At 40.2% G+C, this 18,810-nt stretch overlaps 1 protein-coding gene across 1 annotated transcript in view; it reads right to left on the bottom strand.

Annotated features, from left to right (window-relative positions):
* Positions 1-14,657: 14,657 nt before the first annotated feature.
* The window catches only part of RHEB (Ras homolog, mTORC1 binding), a 69,584-nt gene continuing 65,431 nt past the window's right edge, over positions 14,658-18,810 (bottom strand). Inside the window, exon 8 of the mRNA XM_004476297.3 lies at positions 14,658-15,185. Coding sequence (XP_004476354.1) covers positions 15,093-15,185 — 93 coding nt within the window. The 3' untranslated portion in view covers positions 14,658-15,092. The remainder of the gene's footprint in view (positions 15,186-18,810) is intronic.

Below are 18,810 nucleotides of genomic sequence, written 5' to 3'. Positions count from 1 at the left end.
TCTTTGGCATTCTGTCAATTGGCATTTACATAACTAGACTACCATTTTCAGTCATATCCCCATTTATGAACTAGCTGTTACTCACTGTTGCCATCCACTCTATACATTTCCACACCTTTACAGTAAAGCTAATTAAAACTTCTACATACATTAAACATCAATAGCCCACTCAGTCCTCCTCTTATCTCCTTTAAGAATCCACCACCTACCACCAGTTCTTGAAGATGTTTTCCAATAATTTCTTCTAGAAGTTTTACGGTTCTTGCTTTTATTTTTAGTTTTTTAAAATCTATTTTGAGTTAACTTTTGAATAAGATGTGAGATAGGGGTCCTCTTTCCTTCTTTCAGCTATGGATGTCCAATTTTTTCAGCACCATTTGTTGAATGGATTGTTCTGCCCGAGCAGTGTGAGTTTGATGGTATAGTAAAAAATCATTTGACTATACTTGTGAGGGTCTGTTTCTGAACCATAAATTTGGTTCCATTTGTCTATTGTGTCTGTCTTTAGGCCAGTACCATGTTGTTTTTACCACTATAAATAGGTATTATGATTTAAAGTCTGGAGATGAGGGTTTACTTTTCCTTTTTATGGTGCTTCTGGCTATTCAGGACTCCTTACCCTTCCAAATAAATTTAATGATTGTGTTTTCAATTTTTTTCTTTAATCCTGGTGTTTTTATTGGGATTGCAGTAAATCTGTATATCAGTTTGAGTAGAATTGACATCTTAATGATATTTAGTCTTCTAATCCATGAGCATGGGATGTTCTTCCAGTTATTTAGGGCTTTTTTGATTTAACATTGAGTTGCCATTTTCTGAATACAAGTTCTTTTTATCATTGGTTAAGTTTATTCCAGATTATTTGAGTTTTATCTCATTTTATTTTCAGTACTCTTTTGACACTTTTAATTACTTTTATTGATATATAATCTTCATTTCTAGACTCTCTTCCAGATCCCTCTCTCCTGTCTTTTCTTTTCAGACTCTAGCACACCCTTTAGCATTTCCTGAAAATCTGGTCTCTTGCTTAGACATTCTCTCAGTTTCTGTTTATCTGTGAATATTCTAATTTTGCCCTCATTTCTGAAAGACAGTCTTGCTGAATATAAGATTCTTGGCTGGAAGTTTTCCTCTTGCAGTATCTTAAATATATCAGACCACTGTCTTCTTACTTCTATGGTTTCTGGTGAGAAATCAGCACTTCATCTTATTGGATATCCCTTATATGTTATGCATTGCTTTTCGCTTGCTGCTTTCAGAATTCTGTCTTTGGCATTTGACATTCTGATGAGTATGTGTCTTGGAGTTGGTCTATTCAGATTTTTTCTGAGGAGAGTACTTTGTCCTTCTTGGACATTGATATCTATGTCCTTCAGTAGGATTGGGAAATTTTCTACCATTATTTCTTCAAATATTCCTTCTGCTCCTTTTCTCTTCTCTTCTCCTTCTAGGACACCCATGACACATATGTTTGCATGTATTTTGCTGTCATTTAGTTCCCTGAAACTTGCTCAATTTTTTCCATTCTTTTCTTCATCTGTTCTTTTGTACGTTCACTTTTAGAGGCCATTTCTTCATGCTCACCAGTCCTTTCTTCTTCCTCCTCAAATCTGGTATTATATGATTCCAGTGTTTTTAAAATTTCATTGATTGCACCTTTCATTCCCATAAGATTTGCTATTTTTCTATGCATACTTTCAAATTCTTCTTTGTACTCATCCAATGTCTTCTTAATATCCTTAATCTCTTTAGCCATCTCATTGAATTTATTAAGGAGATTTGTTTGAACATCTATGATTAGTTGTCTCAACTCCTTTATGTCATCTGGAGGCTTATCTTGTTCCTTTAACTGGGCAAGAGCTTCTGGTTTCTTGGTCTGAATTGTAGTTTTTTGTTGGTGTCTTCACATCTGGCTTACCAGAGTATTTTTTCTGGGTGCAGTTTTTCTCTTTAGTTTAGGTCTTCCTATCCTTTCTCCCTTGCTGGTTGTGCAGTAGGAGCCAAGCATGTCATTGATGCTGTATGCATGTCAAGCTGGCCTCATTGCGCCAGGGACCAATGAAGCGTCTTGCAACTTTCTCCTTTGCTAGGGGTAGGGACAGAGTCATGGCTGTGTGGAATAATCCAAGTGCAGGCTTAGACTATAGTTGCCCACAGACACTGATGAAGCTTCACATCCCTTTCTCCCCTGCCTGGGGCGGGGATGGAGCTGTAGGTGTGGGCAGCAATCTATGCAGTACAGGTCCAAGATGACCACAGTTGTCCTGGTAGACTTCTGATTTTCAGTCTATGCCAACCAAAGTTACCTGCAGTTACCTGTATAAGCTGGTGCAGGGCTCCTTAGCATCCTCCCTGACAGAGGTGGTGCTGAAGCCTAGGCTAGGGCTGCAGGCTGATCTGCGTGAAAGAAACTGGTTCCTGAAGACACTGAGAGTTTTAGTCAGCCCAGTTTTCCCTCAGGCTGGGGGCGGAGTCAAAATGGCAGCCACTGGCCTCTTTCTGACTTGGGCTGGTTCACACCCCAGCTGTTCCCAGGGTTATCTCTTAGCCAGCCAAGTCTACCAATCAGTAGCCAAAATCAGCAGCCAACTGTCTTCTCCTCCTGTTTCTGGGAAATGGAACTTCCAATTCCAGCCACAGAATAGCTCCTGGGGAGGCTCATGCTGCCAGAGTAGCATAATCACCAGTCTCTGCGACATGGCCAGTAATTTCCCGGAGATGCTGGTGCAGGTCCCCATAGCTTCCTCCCTACTGGAAGTGGCCCTGGGGCCTAGGCTAGAGCTGCAATATGATCTGGATGGAAAGAAGCCGGTCCCCACGAGCACTGTGATTTTCAGTCCACAATGCTTCCCCTCGTGCCAGGTGTGGAGTTAAGATGGCGGCTCCCGGCCTCTTTCTGACTTGGACAGGCTCAAACTTTAGCTGTTCTCAGCGTTATCCTGTAGCCCACTGAATTTCCTCATCAGTAGCTGAAATTGGTGCCCACCATCTCTTCCTCCCGTTTTGGGGAAATGGAGCTTTCAATTCCAGCTGCAAAACAGCTCCCAAGGTGGCTTGTGCCTCCACTGGAGGATGGGCACCAGCCTCCGGGGTGTGGAGTGCTCTACTTATGATTCGTCTCTGCAGATGTGCAGTCTCCTCCTTCCACTCCTTCAAGGATGTTGCAGGATGCTCTCTGGTCTCCTGGAGCCCCCAAACAGGTGCTTCAGCTAGCTCCAGAGAGTTCTGGGTGTTTGCTAACTGCCCTGTAGCAGGAGCTGACTCTAGGAGCTCTTTACTCCGCCACCATCTTGCTGGTTCTCTGTCCATATCATAAACTTTTGAAAGCCAAAACCAAAGAGGGAATCTTGAAAGCTGCGAGAGAGAAGCAACTCATCACATACAAGTGTCCTCAATAAAATCAATGGCTGATTTCTCACCAGAAACCATGGAAGCCAGAAGGCAGTGGGATGATGTACCTAAAGCATTGAAAAACAGACTGTTAAGAATTTGCTACCCAGCAAAACTAACCTTCAAGATGGAAGACAAACTGTTCAGTCATCAAGATGGTGGATTGATATGTCCTCCCACAGAATCTTTAAGCAACAAACAAGAGCTGGCAGAAATATCTTCCTCACAGCTCCTAAAAATAATTGAAGGGTTGCAGTAACAGGGTAGGTACCAATCCCTCACAGGTTTGGTGTGGAGCCATCCTGTATTTCTAATATAGGTCTCTGGTCCTGGCTCCAGATGGAGTAGAGTAAGCCTTGTGCATGTACTAGGAGCATGAATGTGTCAATCCATCTAGTGACAGCCTGAAAGACTAAGCCAGGAAACTCATTGCAGGCTTGCTGTTCCAGAATTGCCCTGCAGTAGAAGGCAGTTCACAAAGCTCTCCTAGAAGACTGTAGGAGAACAGTTGAATTCCAACTACCTGAGGCAAGGATTTCCTGGCTGCAGGACATACAGTGCAATGCCCAGGACCATGAAGTACTGTTTCCTAGTGATCCATGTAAACACGAGAATTCCTAAGGCCTGGCATTATACCTAGGACAAGACACATGTGTAGCAAAGACTGGGAGGACCCTACACTTTTGCCTCAGTCTATTCTCAAAACTCATTGTTAGGACACCTACACTAAGGAGAGCCCTCCCCTGGGTCAATCTGCAAAGACTGAGAAAGGGCTTCTTCTCCCCTCCCTCCCTTCCTTCATTCCTCTGCTGGCATTCAAGGAAATCTGCCATAACACTAGCTGGATACAGGCTCTAGAATGATGCATTAGTGTCTAAGTTTCAGGGCTAACATTAAAATATCAAAATGGTCAGTTTCCAATAAAAGATTACAAAACATACAAAGAAACAGGAAACAATGGCGTGTGCAAAGGAGTATGATAGGGAGGCAGGGCAAGATGGCGTCTGAGTGAGTACACTGTCATCATTTCTCTTACAAAAGACCGGCTGTGTGGTGACGGACCGGTGCAGGCTGTTTCAGGAACCTGCAGGGCGGGAGGTGTCTGGACATCGATCTTGAGAGGCTGCAGTAGAATTGGTGTTTGCTCAAGGTATAACTGCGGGTTTCTAACACTGAACTCGGAAGCCGTGGGAAGGTAAATCCCGTCCCCTTAGGGCTAAGAGCTGTGGCATTCACTGAGAACTGCTGGTTGTGGGGTGGGTTTTACAAGCCCCGTGTTTCCCAAACACATGAACCCCAAGCCTATGTCTCCTGAACCCCCGTGGCCCACGTTTCACAGACCTACATACCCCGAATCCACATTCTCCCGGGCCTCTGTTTCTCCAGCCCAGCACTCCCGGAAATCCAGCATTGCCCTACCCCTCCAGATGTGGACTAACTCCTGGAGTGGGAGTTTAGTGGGGAGGTGCAGAGGGACCAGGGAGTGTAGGTTCAATTTTCTGGTCCCCCACTTTTGAGTTTGGAGGAGCATATTAGCTGACTTGGGGAGAGCCTAGGAAGAGAGGAGAGGCGAATCTGCTGAGAGCCCAATTTACCTAAATGCCCTGGGATAGGAAACTTGTTCTGGGAAAAGGTGGAGTCAGAAAACTAACCAGCCCCCTTTAGCACACCTAAGGCAGAGAGACATTAGGACGTGCTTTAAAGGCTTCCAATAGGATATTTAGGGTTCCTGGCAAGGGGTGGGGGTGCACTCTCAAGAAATTGAGAGTCATTATTCTCTCAGGTGAATTGGTTCACCAGGGACCCATTTGAATTTCCTACAGGAGCCCTCACACAGCCTTCCTGCTGCCTTGGGAGAGAGGGAAGTGAGGAAGGGAGAAAGGGGGAAGTTCAGACTCCTAAGCAGTTTATTCAACTGCAAAGAGGATTCTTTGCCCGAGGCCTTGTCTGGTCTTTTTTGTTGGTTTGTTTTCTTGTTTTTGCTTCCTCTTTATCCCCCCACTGCCTTTTTTTTTTTTTTTCTTTTTCTTCTTTCTCCCTTCTCTTTTCCTTGCTCTAATTTCTTTTACCTTTTTCCTTTTTTTTATATTAGTGCTGCAGGCAATATTTCTTATTTGTTGTGCTTCCTCATCCTCAATTTTTTTTGTGTGTACTGATTTTGGCTTCCAACACTATCTCCTTTCCTTTACATCATTCTTTCCACCATCACCATCACTTATTGTTTCTATTATTTTCCACCTCTCTCTGTTTAGCCCCCAATATTTCTGACTTTTTATCTCTAATACCTCTCTGTTTTCTATCATTTATTAACTCTTTATAAGTCCTCTCTTTTCTTTTCCCCTCTTTCCTGACCACACTGACCTTTTAATTCATAGAATATTCCTCCCCATATTCAGTTTAATATTTCATTATAGGTACTCCACTTTTTTACTATATATATGATATACTATATATTAGTATATATATAGTATATATACACTATATATAACTATATACAGTTTCCATGAGTTCTATATCCATTCTCCTAGATCTCACATGGTTTTTCTGCTAACATTCACTATTACTACTACTATTATATTTTTATTTTCTTACCCCTTTTGCTTTCTCTGGACCTAATATTTTCCTTCAAGGGAACTTAGCCAACAACAAGGAAATAGAATAAGAAGAAAAAAGTGACAAAGAGAAGACTTAGCATATACACAAAAACAACAACTAATTAAACCCCAAGACAAGAATAAGAAGATAAGCAACAGAATAAACCCAACAAGATAAAATGAGGACAAAAAACTACAGACCATACCAATAATCAGGAAAATATGACCCAATACAATGAACAAACTAAAAACCAGGAAGAGAAGTGGAACATTGAACAAGTAATTAAAGCTCTCAAAACTTGTATCTTGGACCAATTCCATGAACTGAAGGATTGATTAAGCATATTAAGAAAACACTTGGAGAGCATACAGAAGAAATTGTGATCATGCACAAAAACATCACGGAGAAGATGGGGATCAATAGCACAATCCAAGAAATCAAAAATACACTCTCAGCAAATAACAGCAGATTTGAAGAGGCAGAGGAACGAATTAGTGATGTGGAAGACAGTACATCTGAAATCAAACAGATAGTAGCATTAATTGATAAAAAGATAGAAAAGATCCAGCAGGGACTTAGGGACCTAAATGACAACACCAAATGCACAAACATACGCATCATAGGCATCCCAGAAGGAGAGGAGAAGGGAAAGTGACAGAAGGGTGTTGGAGGAAATAATGGCTGAAAACTTCCCAAACCTACTGAGGGAGATGGATGTACATGTCCAGGAAGCATAGTGTATCCCAAACAGCATAAATCCCAACAGGCCCACCCCAAGGCACATACTTGTCAAATTATCCAATGCACAAGACAAAGAGAAAATACTAAAAGTAGTAAGAGAAAAGAGAACCATCACATACAAGGGAGGCTCCATAAGATTAAGTGCTGACCTCTCATCTGAAACCATGAAGGAAAGAAGGCAGTGGTATGATATAGTCAAGGTACTAAAAGAAAAAAATTTGCAACCAAGAACACTCTATCCAGCAAAGTTAGCATTCAAAAATGATGGAGAGTTCAAAATATTCACAGATAAACAGAAAGTAAGAGTATGCCAACAAGAAACCTGCCCTTCAAGAAATACTAAAGGGAGTTCTGCAGGAGGAAAGAAAAAAACAGGAGAGACAGAATTGGAGATAAGAACAACTAAAACTACAAAAAGAGAAAAAAAAAATCAAATGGCAAAAGAATATGATAAAGAATTATAAACAATCACAACAAAGAAGACCAGAGCTTGGACATACCAGACAAAGACTTTTAAAAATTGGCCCTAAATAAGTTCAAAGAGCTGAAAGAAAACATGAACAGAGAACTAAGGGAAATCATGAAAATGAGAGATGAACACAAAGAGAATGTTAAAGAAGAGAGAGAAATCATGAAAAGGAACCAAAGTTTAAAATCACAGTAGCAGACTTAAAAATTCCTTAGAAGAGTTCAACAGCAAATTGGAACCAGCAGAAGCATTAGTGAACTTGAAGATAAAAGATAGTTGAATTATTTAGTCTGAGGAGCAGAAAGAAAAAAAAGAATGACTGAAAGTGAGCAGAGAGAAGCAGATGTGGCTCAAGCAACTGGACTCCTGTATACCATATAGGAGGACCAGGGTTTATTCCAGGGGTGGGGCCTTCTGGTAAAGGCAAGCTGGCCCACATTGCAAGCTGGCCAGAGTGGAGAGTGGCGCAGCAAGATGATGCAACAAAAAGACACACAGAAGAGACAGAGTAAGAGATATAGCAGACCAGGGAGCTGAGGTGGTACAAGAGATTGAGTGCCTCTCTCCCATTCCAGAAGGTCCCAGAATTGGTTCTGGTGCTGCTTAAAGAGAAGACAAGTAGACACAGAAGAACACAGCAAATGGACACAGAAAGCAGACAGTGAGTGCAAAAACAATGGGGGGGGGGGGGGGGAGAAGGGAATAAATAAAACCTTAAAAAAAAAAAGTGAACAGAGAGACCTTCAGGCACCATCAATGGTACTAACATATACATTGTGAGAATCGCAGAAGAAGAAAGACAAAGTATTTGAAGAAATAATGGCTGAAAATTTCCTAAATTTAACAGAAGGCATTAATATACACATCCAAGATGCTCAACAAACTTCAAACAGGGTAATCCAAGTAGATCAAAGCCAAGGCATAGGATAAACTGTTAAATGCCAGAGATAGAGAATTCTGAAAACTGTGCAAGGGAAGCATTGTGTCATGTACAAGGGAGTTGAGCTCAGTAAGACCAACTGCCAATTTCTTGCAGGAAACCATGGAAGCAAGAAGGCAAAGGAATGATATATTGAAAGTGCTAACAGAAAAAAAATGCCAATCAAGAATTCTATATCCAGCAAAAAACTATCTTTCAATAATGAGGGCAAGAACAAGACATTCCCAGATGATCAAAAGCAGAGGGAATCCATCCCCACTAGACTAGCCCTACCAAAAACTGCTAAAGGGTGTTCTGCAGGTTGAAAGGACAGACACTAGACAACAGATTGAAGCCACATGAAGAAATAAAGATTCCTGTTAATGGTAATGAATGGGTAAATATAAATGCCAGTACTATTGTATTTTGCTTTCCAACTCCACTTTTTATTTCCAGCAGGATCTAAAGTGCAAATACATAGAAAGTAATGATAAATCAATGGCTTTGGACTTATAATGTATACAAATGTAATACGCAAGAACTACATAAACTACATAAAGGTGGGAGGACAGAAGAGTCTAGGAACATAGTTTGAATGTAACCCCTAAGAAAATAGTGGAAAAATATACACAGAAATGAGAAGGGGGAAGCGGACGTGGCTTAACTGATAAAGCGCCTGTCTACCATATGGAGGGTCCAGGGTTCAATCCCCAGGGCCTCCTGACCTGTGTGGTAAGCCGGCCCATGTGCAGTGCTGCTGCACACAAGGAGTGCCATGCCATGCAGGGGCACCCCTACACGGGGTGTGCCCCGTAAGGAGAGCCACACTGCATGAAAAAAGCACAGCCCACCCAGGAGTGATGCTGCACACACGGAGAGCTGATGCAGCAAGATGACACAAAAAGAGATGCAGTTTCCCAGTGCCGCTGGATAATGCAAGTGATGCAGAAGAACACACAGTGAATGGACACAGAGAGCAGACAACGGGGGGGGGGGGGGGGGTGGTATAGGGGAGAAAAATAAAAAACTAAATCTTAAAAAAAAAAATGAGAAGGGATCATAAAGCATTCACTACAAAAATGGGCAAAGATTTGAAGAGGCATTTTCCCAAAGAAATACAAATGGCCAATAAACACATGAAAAGATAATCAACATCATTCGCCATTAGAGAAATGCAAATTAAAATCATGAAATGCCACTTCACACCCACTAGAATGGCTATTAGCAAACAAAATCAAAACAAAAAAAAACAAAGTAAATGCAGGCATGGATGTGAAGAAATGGGAACCTTAGTACATACATTGTTTGTGGGAATGTAAAATGGTGCAGCCACTGTGGAAAACAGTTGGGCAATGCCTGAGAAAGTTAAATGTAGAACTACCATATCACTCAGCAATCACAATTCTAGGTATATACCTCAAAGAATTGAAAGCAGGGACTCAAACAAAATATTTGTATAGCTACACCAATGTTCATAGCAACTATTCACAATACTTAAAAGGTAGAAGCAACCCAAACGTCCACTGATAAACAAAATATGGTATAAAAATACAATGAAATATTACTCAACTAAAAGGGAATTAAGTTCTGATACATGCTATTTACATGGATGGCCTTGACGACATGTTGAGTGAAGCTAGGCACAAAAGAATATTGCATGGTTCCACACATATCAAACAGCTACAATATGCAAATTTAAAGACAGAAAGTAGTTACTGGGGTGCGGGAGAGAATTTGCGAGAGTTTATTCTTAATGGGTGTAGGGTTTCTGTTTTGGGATAAGAAAGTTCTGGTAATGATAGCGGTGAGAGTAGCACACATTTTGAATGTGATTAATCCCACTGAATTGTATGCTTGGTAGTAGTTGAGATGGGGAAGTTCTTGTATGTGTTTCCTTCATTAATTTTAAAAAGAGAAGGTAAGTAGACAATAAAGGCAATACACGATCCCAGACTAATAATTTCTTTCTAGTAATGGAGGAGAAAATGCCATGAAAAACATTATTGGGACATATGAAAAAATTGGACTGTAAGGTTTACATCAATGTTAAATTTCTTGAAATTGCTAATTTTACTTAAGGTGGTAACATAAGTGAATATCCTTATTCTCAGGAAATGTACACGGACACATTAAGTGTTCAAGGAGCAAGATGTATACAACTTACTCTCAAATGTTTAGAAAATGGATGGATAGAATAAGGCAAATTTGGCAAATGTGAAATTGAAGGGTCTGGGGATGTGGGTGGGGTTATGTATGTATGTGGGTGGAGTTCTCTGTATGGGGTTTATATTACTTTAACCATCCTGTTTCAAATTACTTCAAAATACTGTTAAAAAAAAATTAGAGCAAAATTAAGACACTTCCATATAAAGAAAATGTAAATTTATAGTTAGCAGACCTGCCCTACAAGAAATACCAAAGAGTCCTTCTGACTGAAACAAAAAGATATTAGACAGTAAAGCAAATCAACATGGAGAAATAAGGAAATAAATACGGTAGCTGAAAGGTAAATTCAACAGTATATATTTTAAATCCTATTTGATGTATAGTTGCATAAAGTATTGTTATAAATCTGTGTTGATGAGCATACATTGTATAAGATATAATTTATTCAACAATAATACCACAAAAGAGGGAGGGCAGGAACACAGCTACACAGGAGCAAAGCTTTAAAATACTAAGTCTGTATTAATCTGAATTACTCATAAATTAGGGTGTTCATTGTACTCCTCAGGCAACCACTAAGAAAATAACTATATATTGGTGGGGGGGGGGTGTGTGTGCAAGGAAATTAAAATGGCATACTGGGAAACACCTATTAACAGGATCTGTGCAAGAAGCTGGGTAACCAAAGGCATCTGAGACAGATACTGTCTCTGTTCTTGTCAAATTTAGTCTAGTAATATAAAATATATACAAAGCAGGGAACAAAAATTATAAATAATGAAATGTACTATGTGACAGAACATGATGGCTCTGATAGATTCAGAGAGGGACACTTCAGGTGACAACAGAGCCCCTGTAAGGAGGATAAGCCACAAAAAAGGGTATTCTACTCAGAGGAGCAGGCACAGAGTTCTCAAGGCAGAAAGCACCTTTTTGGTTCTAGGAACTGACGGGGAGGCCAGAGTGACTAGAGTATAATCAGGGTGGCAAATGAGGTTGAGTTAAGCAGCACTGAGAACATGCTAGACCTTTAGGGCAGGAAGTTTGGATTTTGGTACAGTTATTATTGAAGAATTTAAAACAAAGGCGAAACATGATACAATTTGTTTTTTAAAGGTTGACTTTTGCTGCAGTGTAAATGATTTGGAGAGTGTACTACTGCAGTTATCCAGTAGTGTAGCAGAGATAGAGAAGAGTGGACAAAACACAGGATGTATTTCTGAAGGCAAGACTTTGCAGATGGGTTGGGTGAGTCCACTAGTTCTAGATTTAGTACTAGTAAATAACGGTGCCATTTCCTGAAACAAGAAGTCCAGAGTGAGGGCCAGGTTTCCGAAGATCAACAACTCAGTTTTGGACAGAAAAAACTTGAGATGCCTGAGACATCAAAGTAGAGATATCTGTTAAGGACAAGCCAGAAGCCCAAAAAGGTAAGGGTGGGAGATATAAATTCTGGACTTGACAGGAAATCTGATATTCTAAAACGATGCAACAGAATAAAATAAAAGAGGGTAAAGACAAAAATAGGGCCCATTAAGAGGTTTAATAAAGGTGCCATCATAGGAGACTAACAGTAACAGGAAAACCATGAGAATGTGGTGGGTCACGGAAACAGATTTTCCCAGAGAGGTGATCAACTGGAATGCTACTGAGAGGTTGAGTGAGAAGCCAGATAATTATTGGATTTGGTTACTCAGAGGTCATTGGTCTTTTGGGTAAGAGCAGTTCCAGTGGAAGTGGGGAGAGATGTCACACTGGAGAGGGTTAAGGGCGGAAGGACAACTTAGTTTAAACAATATATCACATTCAACTTAATTCATAATGTAGTTGGATTTTATAATTTATTTTGAAATTCACCTTTGACCTGTAAAAGTTATGAACATGCATATTTGTACTTTCTGCATTACAATCAATCTAAGGCTACCTTTTTGTACACTAAAAAAACCATTTCCTGTTATTTATAATATAATGCTTTATCATCGCTGATTTTAAGGCTGCTTTAGATTTCAGAAGTATTCAAATATAAAAAGCATTTGAAGTGATGAAACACTTTATGAATCAAAAAGGATTTAAGTCAAATCTGGCAGTCACAGGCATTTCTTCAGAAGTTCAGATAATCACATTAGCATGGAGAACATTAAATGAATATGATTATTGGCCCTGCTACTGTTAGCCATATGATCTTAATCACTTAACACCCCTACAGCTGCTCAAGTGTAAAATAGGTTATCACCTATTTCACATGGTAATTTTAACACAAACCTTTAACACTAGCACAGATAGTATTTATTGATCACCTTCTGTCATCACCTAGAGCTTAATGAACATAATAGATGTGTAACCCATCAAATTAATTAATCAAATATCTTATGGATGGGATCAATGCATTGAGGAGCAGGACTGGTCCAACCATTTGGTGTCTCTAAGGTTCAGCTATAGGATATAAGCTGTAGGACAGAGATTTCTCTATCCTGTTCACTGCTGTGTCTGTAGCACTTTGAAGTGTCTGGAACACAGGAGCAGCTCAGGAATATATGAATAAATGAATTACAACATCTGAGAGAATGGTATTGTCCTAACTTCAATGATAAGTCTATGTGATCCAGTCCTTAAGAGACAACTCTGATGAGAGGTGAACCTACCTCTCTGGTTCGAATATGTTGCTGAAAGTTCCCACTTAAAAAGAAGTTGATTGGATGAACTGGATCAGATTTAATGTGATCTAATACATTGATACCCTTTTCGGCCAAGAATAAACACTATTAAAAAGTAATGATACCTTGCCAAGTTTTACTTAAAAAATGAGTACTCAGAGTGTGTTTACATGGTGAATATAGAATATTTGTGAATATAGAATATTTATAAACAACAAAAAAAAATTTAAGTTCTCAGTCTTTTGGCTAATACCAAGTATAAAAGTGAGTATTTGGTGGAGGTCTCTAAGGCTTAAATTTCATCTGGGAATGAAAAATGAAATGAAAATTCTTAAAAAATCTAAAATGACATCATGTTCTAAGAACATTAAGTCTTCATTAAAAATCAGTTGCAGGGGGAGAGTGTGAACTACAGGGTAAACTATTATCTATGTGGTGCAGCAGTGCTCCAAAATGTGTTCACTGAGTGCAATGAGTGTGCCACAATGATGGAGGAGGTTGTTGGTGTGGGGGTGGGTATATGGGAACCTCTTATATTATTTAATGTAACATTTTTTTTGTGATGTATCTTTAAAAAAATGGTGGGGGGTAGGGAGTGTGTATGTATATGGGAACCATGTTTTTTTATGTTTTTAATGTAACATTCTTTGTGACTGAATTAACTTTAATTAAAAAAGTAAAAAAAAATAAAGAGAAAGAACCTATTAAAGAAAAAAAAATCAGTTGCAGGCAACGGATGTAGCTCCTAGTGGTTGAATGCCTGCCTCCCATTCACGAGGTCCTGGGTTCAGTCCCTGGTACCTCCTAAAAACAAAACAAATGAAAAAACCAACTCTCATTGGGAAGCTGTTGAGTACCTGCTTCCCATATATGAGGTCCTGGGTTCAATCTTCAGTATCTCTTTAAAAAAAAGTTGCAAAGCACAGTTATAGTTTATTAATAAAATAAATGATAATAATTTGCTTACATGTTAGAAATAGACCTGTGAAATTTTAACTGGGAAGGGGTGTTATTTTAAAAACACTGCTCAATTCGAAGTTGGACCTCCACACAAGGTGATGGACAACATGCACGTGGAACCTTCCTTTCTCCTTCACTGCTGCTCCTTACCAAGCACTATGGAGTCTTAGTCTAAATGAGGGTTTAAACTACTGGATGTTCTAGGATAACTGGCAAATCTATTTTCTAAATCATATCCTGTCCAACATGGATAAAGCTAATAAGCGAAAGAAGGAACGGGCAAAATATGTCTATGAACATTTCCTTTTCTTCAAATAAGCACACAAGATAAGCAAAAGGATAACAAGAAGAATCTGCTAAATAACCACCACAGCCCTTCCTATTGTTGTTCTAACCAGGGTTAATCCAGGATTGTTAGGGTACAGAGAATATAGTAATTGTAGGGAAGTAACTCCCCTTTATCACACTCCCCAAGGCCACTCAGCTTAGTCAATTTTAATCCATCCCAATTTTGACAGTTTTTTCAAATTATCCATTAGCCAACACAAGCTCAGCTAGCTGGTTATCCAGTGATCCTCATCATCTGGCTAAGAGGCTCTGAGAGGTCAGCAGGCATCTGAGAGGGCTTGGCAAGCCGCCTCCCGTGGCCACATCCTTGAAAGCTTCCTGGAATCCAAACTGGAGCTTTCCTGAAGGCCAAGAAGAAACCCTCAGGAGGACAAGGTTTTTCTTCTTTAAAAGCCACATTAAACAGCACAAAGGATTAAGGTTTGCAGCTATTTTATTTACAAGTATACATTTAACACAATGAAATAAACACTGATGTATCAAGCCTAGTTAAGAGTAGTGTAACAATATGTATCATTTGGATGATTACAGTATTTTAAACAACAAACTACACTGAAAAATTAATGCCGGTAAAATTCTTGGTCATAATATTATTATTAAGAAATACAATATATAAATTGAAAATATGATTGCTTAAAATTTGAAAATGGAAGTGAACCCATTTGGACAGAGTCAGAGTTTTAACATAAATCTGAAAGGAGGTGAGGAGGTGGGGGGCTCTGATCCAAATGATATCTCTCAGGTTAACAGAAGAAAAAAGAAGCATAGTTTATCTTAAAGGATAACGGGCAGTTTGATTCTTCAGGTAGAATATATTCCCAGTGTCCTCAGGTTTCACAATATATTTACATTACATCACCGAGCATGAAGACTTTCCTTGTGAAGCTGCCCCATCAATTTTTTCAGCCTCCAAAATTATCCTTCTAAAAACGTCAACAGCAGTCTGAAAAAGAAAGAGAACACCAATTACAGTGTTTATCAGTTTTAAATTAGAACCTGATAAATACTTTTACCATCAACAGGACTGCAGAAGGTATGCAGCCTCATTCCTGCAGCTGGAGGTAGGGATGGGGAGGCTCAAGCGGTCATCCTGGGGCATACTATGCTTCAGATAAACCCCAGAACTTCGGGAGCCTCAGACTGGGTGCTCCTGGGAAAACCACATTCTCCCTACCCTCTCCCCTTCTCTAATCCTTCCATCACCATCTGGCTTGAGACCACTGAAACTTACCTCCTATCATGCTTTTGACCTTCATTTTTATTAGTCACCATAAACCCAAGGACTCATCATTCCCAGACTCTCACCATCTCCTATCCCTTTGCACCTCACTAATCCTTTCCTTCTACTGTGCCCTCTGGGATTTGAAGGTCCATTATCAGCTTGTTTTCTCTTTCATGTCCCTGGTACATAGGACCTAAGGTAGAGTACGCATCTCTTTGTTTCTAACTGCTCCCTTCAGACCCACTGCCCCCCTTCCTAAAATTCCCAGCTTTGAATCTTATGCCACCAGATTAATATATATGAACTTCTATCCCTTATTTAGAGGCCACATACAAACTCCAGGTCATATCCCCTCATTCCTCCTGGTACACACTACCACTGTCTCCAACACTGCTCCATCAACAATTCTTGGTAATTTCAATCCACAGACTATCCTTCCAATACCCTGCCCCAGCCTCTCAAATTCCCTGATTTATTTTTTTTTTTAATTTATTTTTTATTCTTAATGATCTGTATTTCTCCACCTTAGCCTATTACTACCATTCTCAAACTCCACTAGTCCTGCACAACAAGGAGAAGGAGTCCTTGTTATTTGGGGCAGGAAATCCTCCTTACACTTAAGGATGTCTAGTATTATCAGTCCCTGCCCCATTAAATGCCCATAGTGCCCTGTACACTTTGTGACAATAAAACTGCCCCATTTTCAAAAGCCCCACAGGGGTGGGGGACAGGAGGAGCAGTAAGCAATGCCTGGGTCTTGTTATTATTAACCATCACTCCTCCACCAACATCCCAATTTCAAGTATCCCACTATATTCTTCCTAGTTTGCTCACTCTCAATATCTAGAACCCAACAATTTTCAGTCCCATAGGGATCTAAAATTCACTAATCCTAAATCTTCCCTATTCAGTAACACTTCATGTTCTCACTTTTCTCCTTGCTCAGCCTAGATTTCAAGGTCCATCATTAGAGTCACTGTGCTTAACTCCCTTTTCTATCAGCTGTCTACCTACACAATGCCAGAACCACCCAGCTAATACAGCTGAGGGAAAACATACACTGCTGGTTGGCCTTCCTTTAAGGAAGCCCTTAGTGCTGCTCAGCAATCAAACTACCTTTCCCTGTCTAGTTGCTCTCCTAGATGAATATTTCATGTCTTCTCTTTTCTTCTCAAATTTCTAAAACTTTTCTCCCCCCATGCTCACACACAGCTGATAAACTTGTTTTACATTTCACTGGGAAAACAGAAGCAGCACTCATAAGAGAACTCTACACATTTCCCCTTCCAAATTATCCCATCCACTTGATTCTGGGCTCATATACTCTGCCTTCTTTTGGTTGGTATGAACGAGATGTCTGTATTCCTAATCAATCTAAAGCCAACCCCAGGTCCCATCCCCTCTTCTTGCCTTATGGCTTCAGGAATTCTTCCCCCTTCTTTCTCATGATTATATAAACAAGTTGTTATTTACACTATTCTAAAAAAACAAATGCACAAAAATATTTGGAAAGATACATGCCAAACTCTAAACAAAAACCAAACAACAATAACAAAAAAACAACAAAAACAAAAACAAAAAAAAACTATCCCTGGAATTTGGCCCTTCTATATAAATCTTAGAACTATCCTTCTTATCTATGTGATCTGACTGTCAAAGTATATTCTCTTTCATCAAATCACTAAAATAAAGCTAAAAATCTTACTATCAGTAAATAAACCAGGAAAGAAAATTAATAGTCAAAGGGCAGTATTCTCATTGGCTTGAGAATAATTTTTTTTTGAGGTTTTTCTTCTCCTTTTTATTTTATTTTTTTTAAATATTTATTTATTATTATTATTATTATTTTTTTAATTACATAAAAAAAAAATATGAGGTCCCATTCAACCCCACCGCCCCCGCCCCCCACTCCCCCCACAGCAACACTCTCTCCCATCATCGTGATACATCCATTGCACCTGGTAAGTTCATCTCTGAGCATCACTGCACCCCATAGTCAATGGTCCACATCATAGCCCAGACTCTCTCACGTTCCATCCAGTGGGCCCTGGGGGGATCTACAGTGTCCCGTAATTGTCCGTGAAGCACTATCCAGGACAACTCCACGTCCCGAAAACGCCTCACATCTCATCTCTTCCTCCCGTTCCCCACACCCAGCAGCCCCCATGGCTACCGTTCCCACACCCATTCCACATTTTCTCTGTGGACATTGGATTGGTTGTGTCCATTGCACACCTATGTCAAGTGAGGGCTTAGATTCCACATGGGTACTGGATGCACTCTTCCCGCTTCTAGTTGTAGACACTCTAGGCTCCATGTTGTGGTGGTTGACCTTCTTCAACTCCATGTTAGCTGAGTGGAGTAAGTCCAATAAATCAAAGTGTAGGAGCTGAAGTCTGTTGAGGCTCTGGGCCTGGGTGTCATATTATCAGTCCAGAGATTCAAATCCCCTACATATATCTTAAACCCAGCACCAACTACAATTCCAATAAAGTAGCATGCAAGTCTTGTGAAAAGAGATCCCCTCTGAGTCCATTTCCATCACGCAGAAACACCAGCTCCAAAGAAGGGCCATCTGTCATGGCAGTGAACCCCTTCTGCCATGACCATAGAACCCGTGGGTCTCTTTATCCCTCAAAAGAACCAATACCTGGGGTTGTATCTACCTTATCTGTCTCTTAGACTCTGTTCAGTTGTACATAGGGGTATTCCTTCTGACAACCTCCAGACTCTTTTTTAGAGACTCACAGCCTTATAATCTCATTTCTCTTTTCCATTTCCCCCTTACATTAGGTCAAACCGCTTCCCGAAGTCATGTTATTATATGTAGATAGGTATATTCTGCTGTTCCGCATTGAATCTTTAATTCAAGGTCATTTTCTAGTTGCTTCTTTAGCTGGTATGTGGTAGTGATCCCTCGGTGCCAGGGAGGCTCATCCCCGGGTGTCGTGTCCCACGCTGGGGGGAATGCATCACATCTACACGCTGAGTTTGGCTGTGAGAGTGGCCACATTTGAGTAACATGAAGGCTGTCAGGAGGAAACCCCCAGGCACAATGCTACTCTAGGCCTTGTTCTTATTGCAGGTGCATAGGCTCAAAAGTGTAGCCATTAGTATCAAGAGCCCACTGTTGGGCCCTCCTTCCTTCCTGGTTCTTGCCGTTGCACCTGGAGGATTGCCGCTGCTCTCCCAGGGCCCACAACAGTGACCCCCCAGCCAGGAGCCCAGTACCCCCCCCAGCTGTTGTTTTTGTTTCCACTATGAGTATATAGAGAATAATTTTTACTATTGTGTATTTTGTAATTAACAAAGTTGAGAATAATTTTTACTATTGTGTATTTTGTAA

This window comes from Dasypus novemcinctus, chromosome 5 (genome assembly GCF_030445035.2).
Source record: "Dasypus novemcinctus isolate mDasNov1 chromosome 5, mDasNov1.1.hap2, whole genome shotgun sequence".
NCBI lineage: Eukaryota > Metazoa > Chordata > Mammalia > Cingulata > Dasypodidae > Dasypus > Dasypus novemcinctus.
This window is presented reverse-complemented; position numbering and strand designations above follow the sequence as displayed.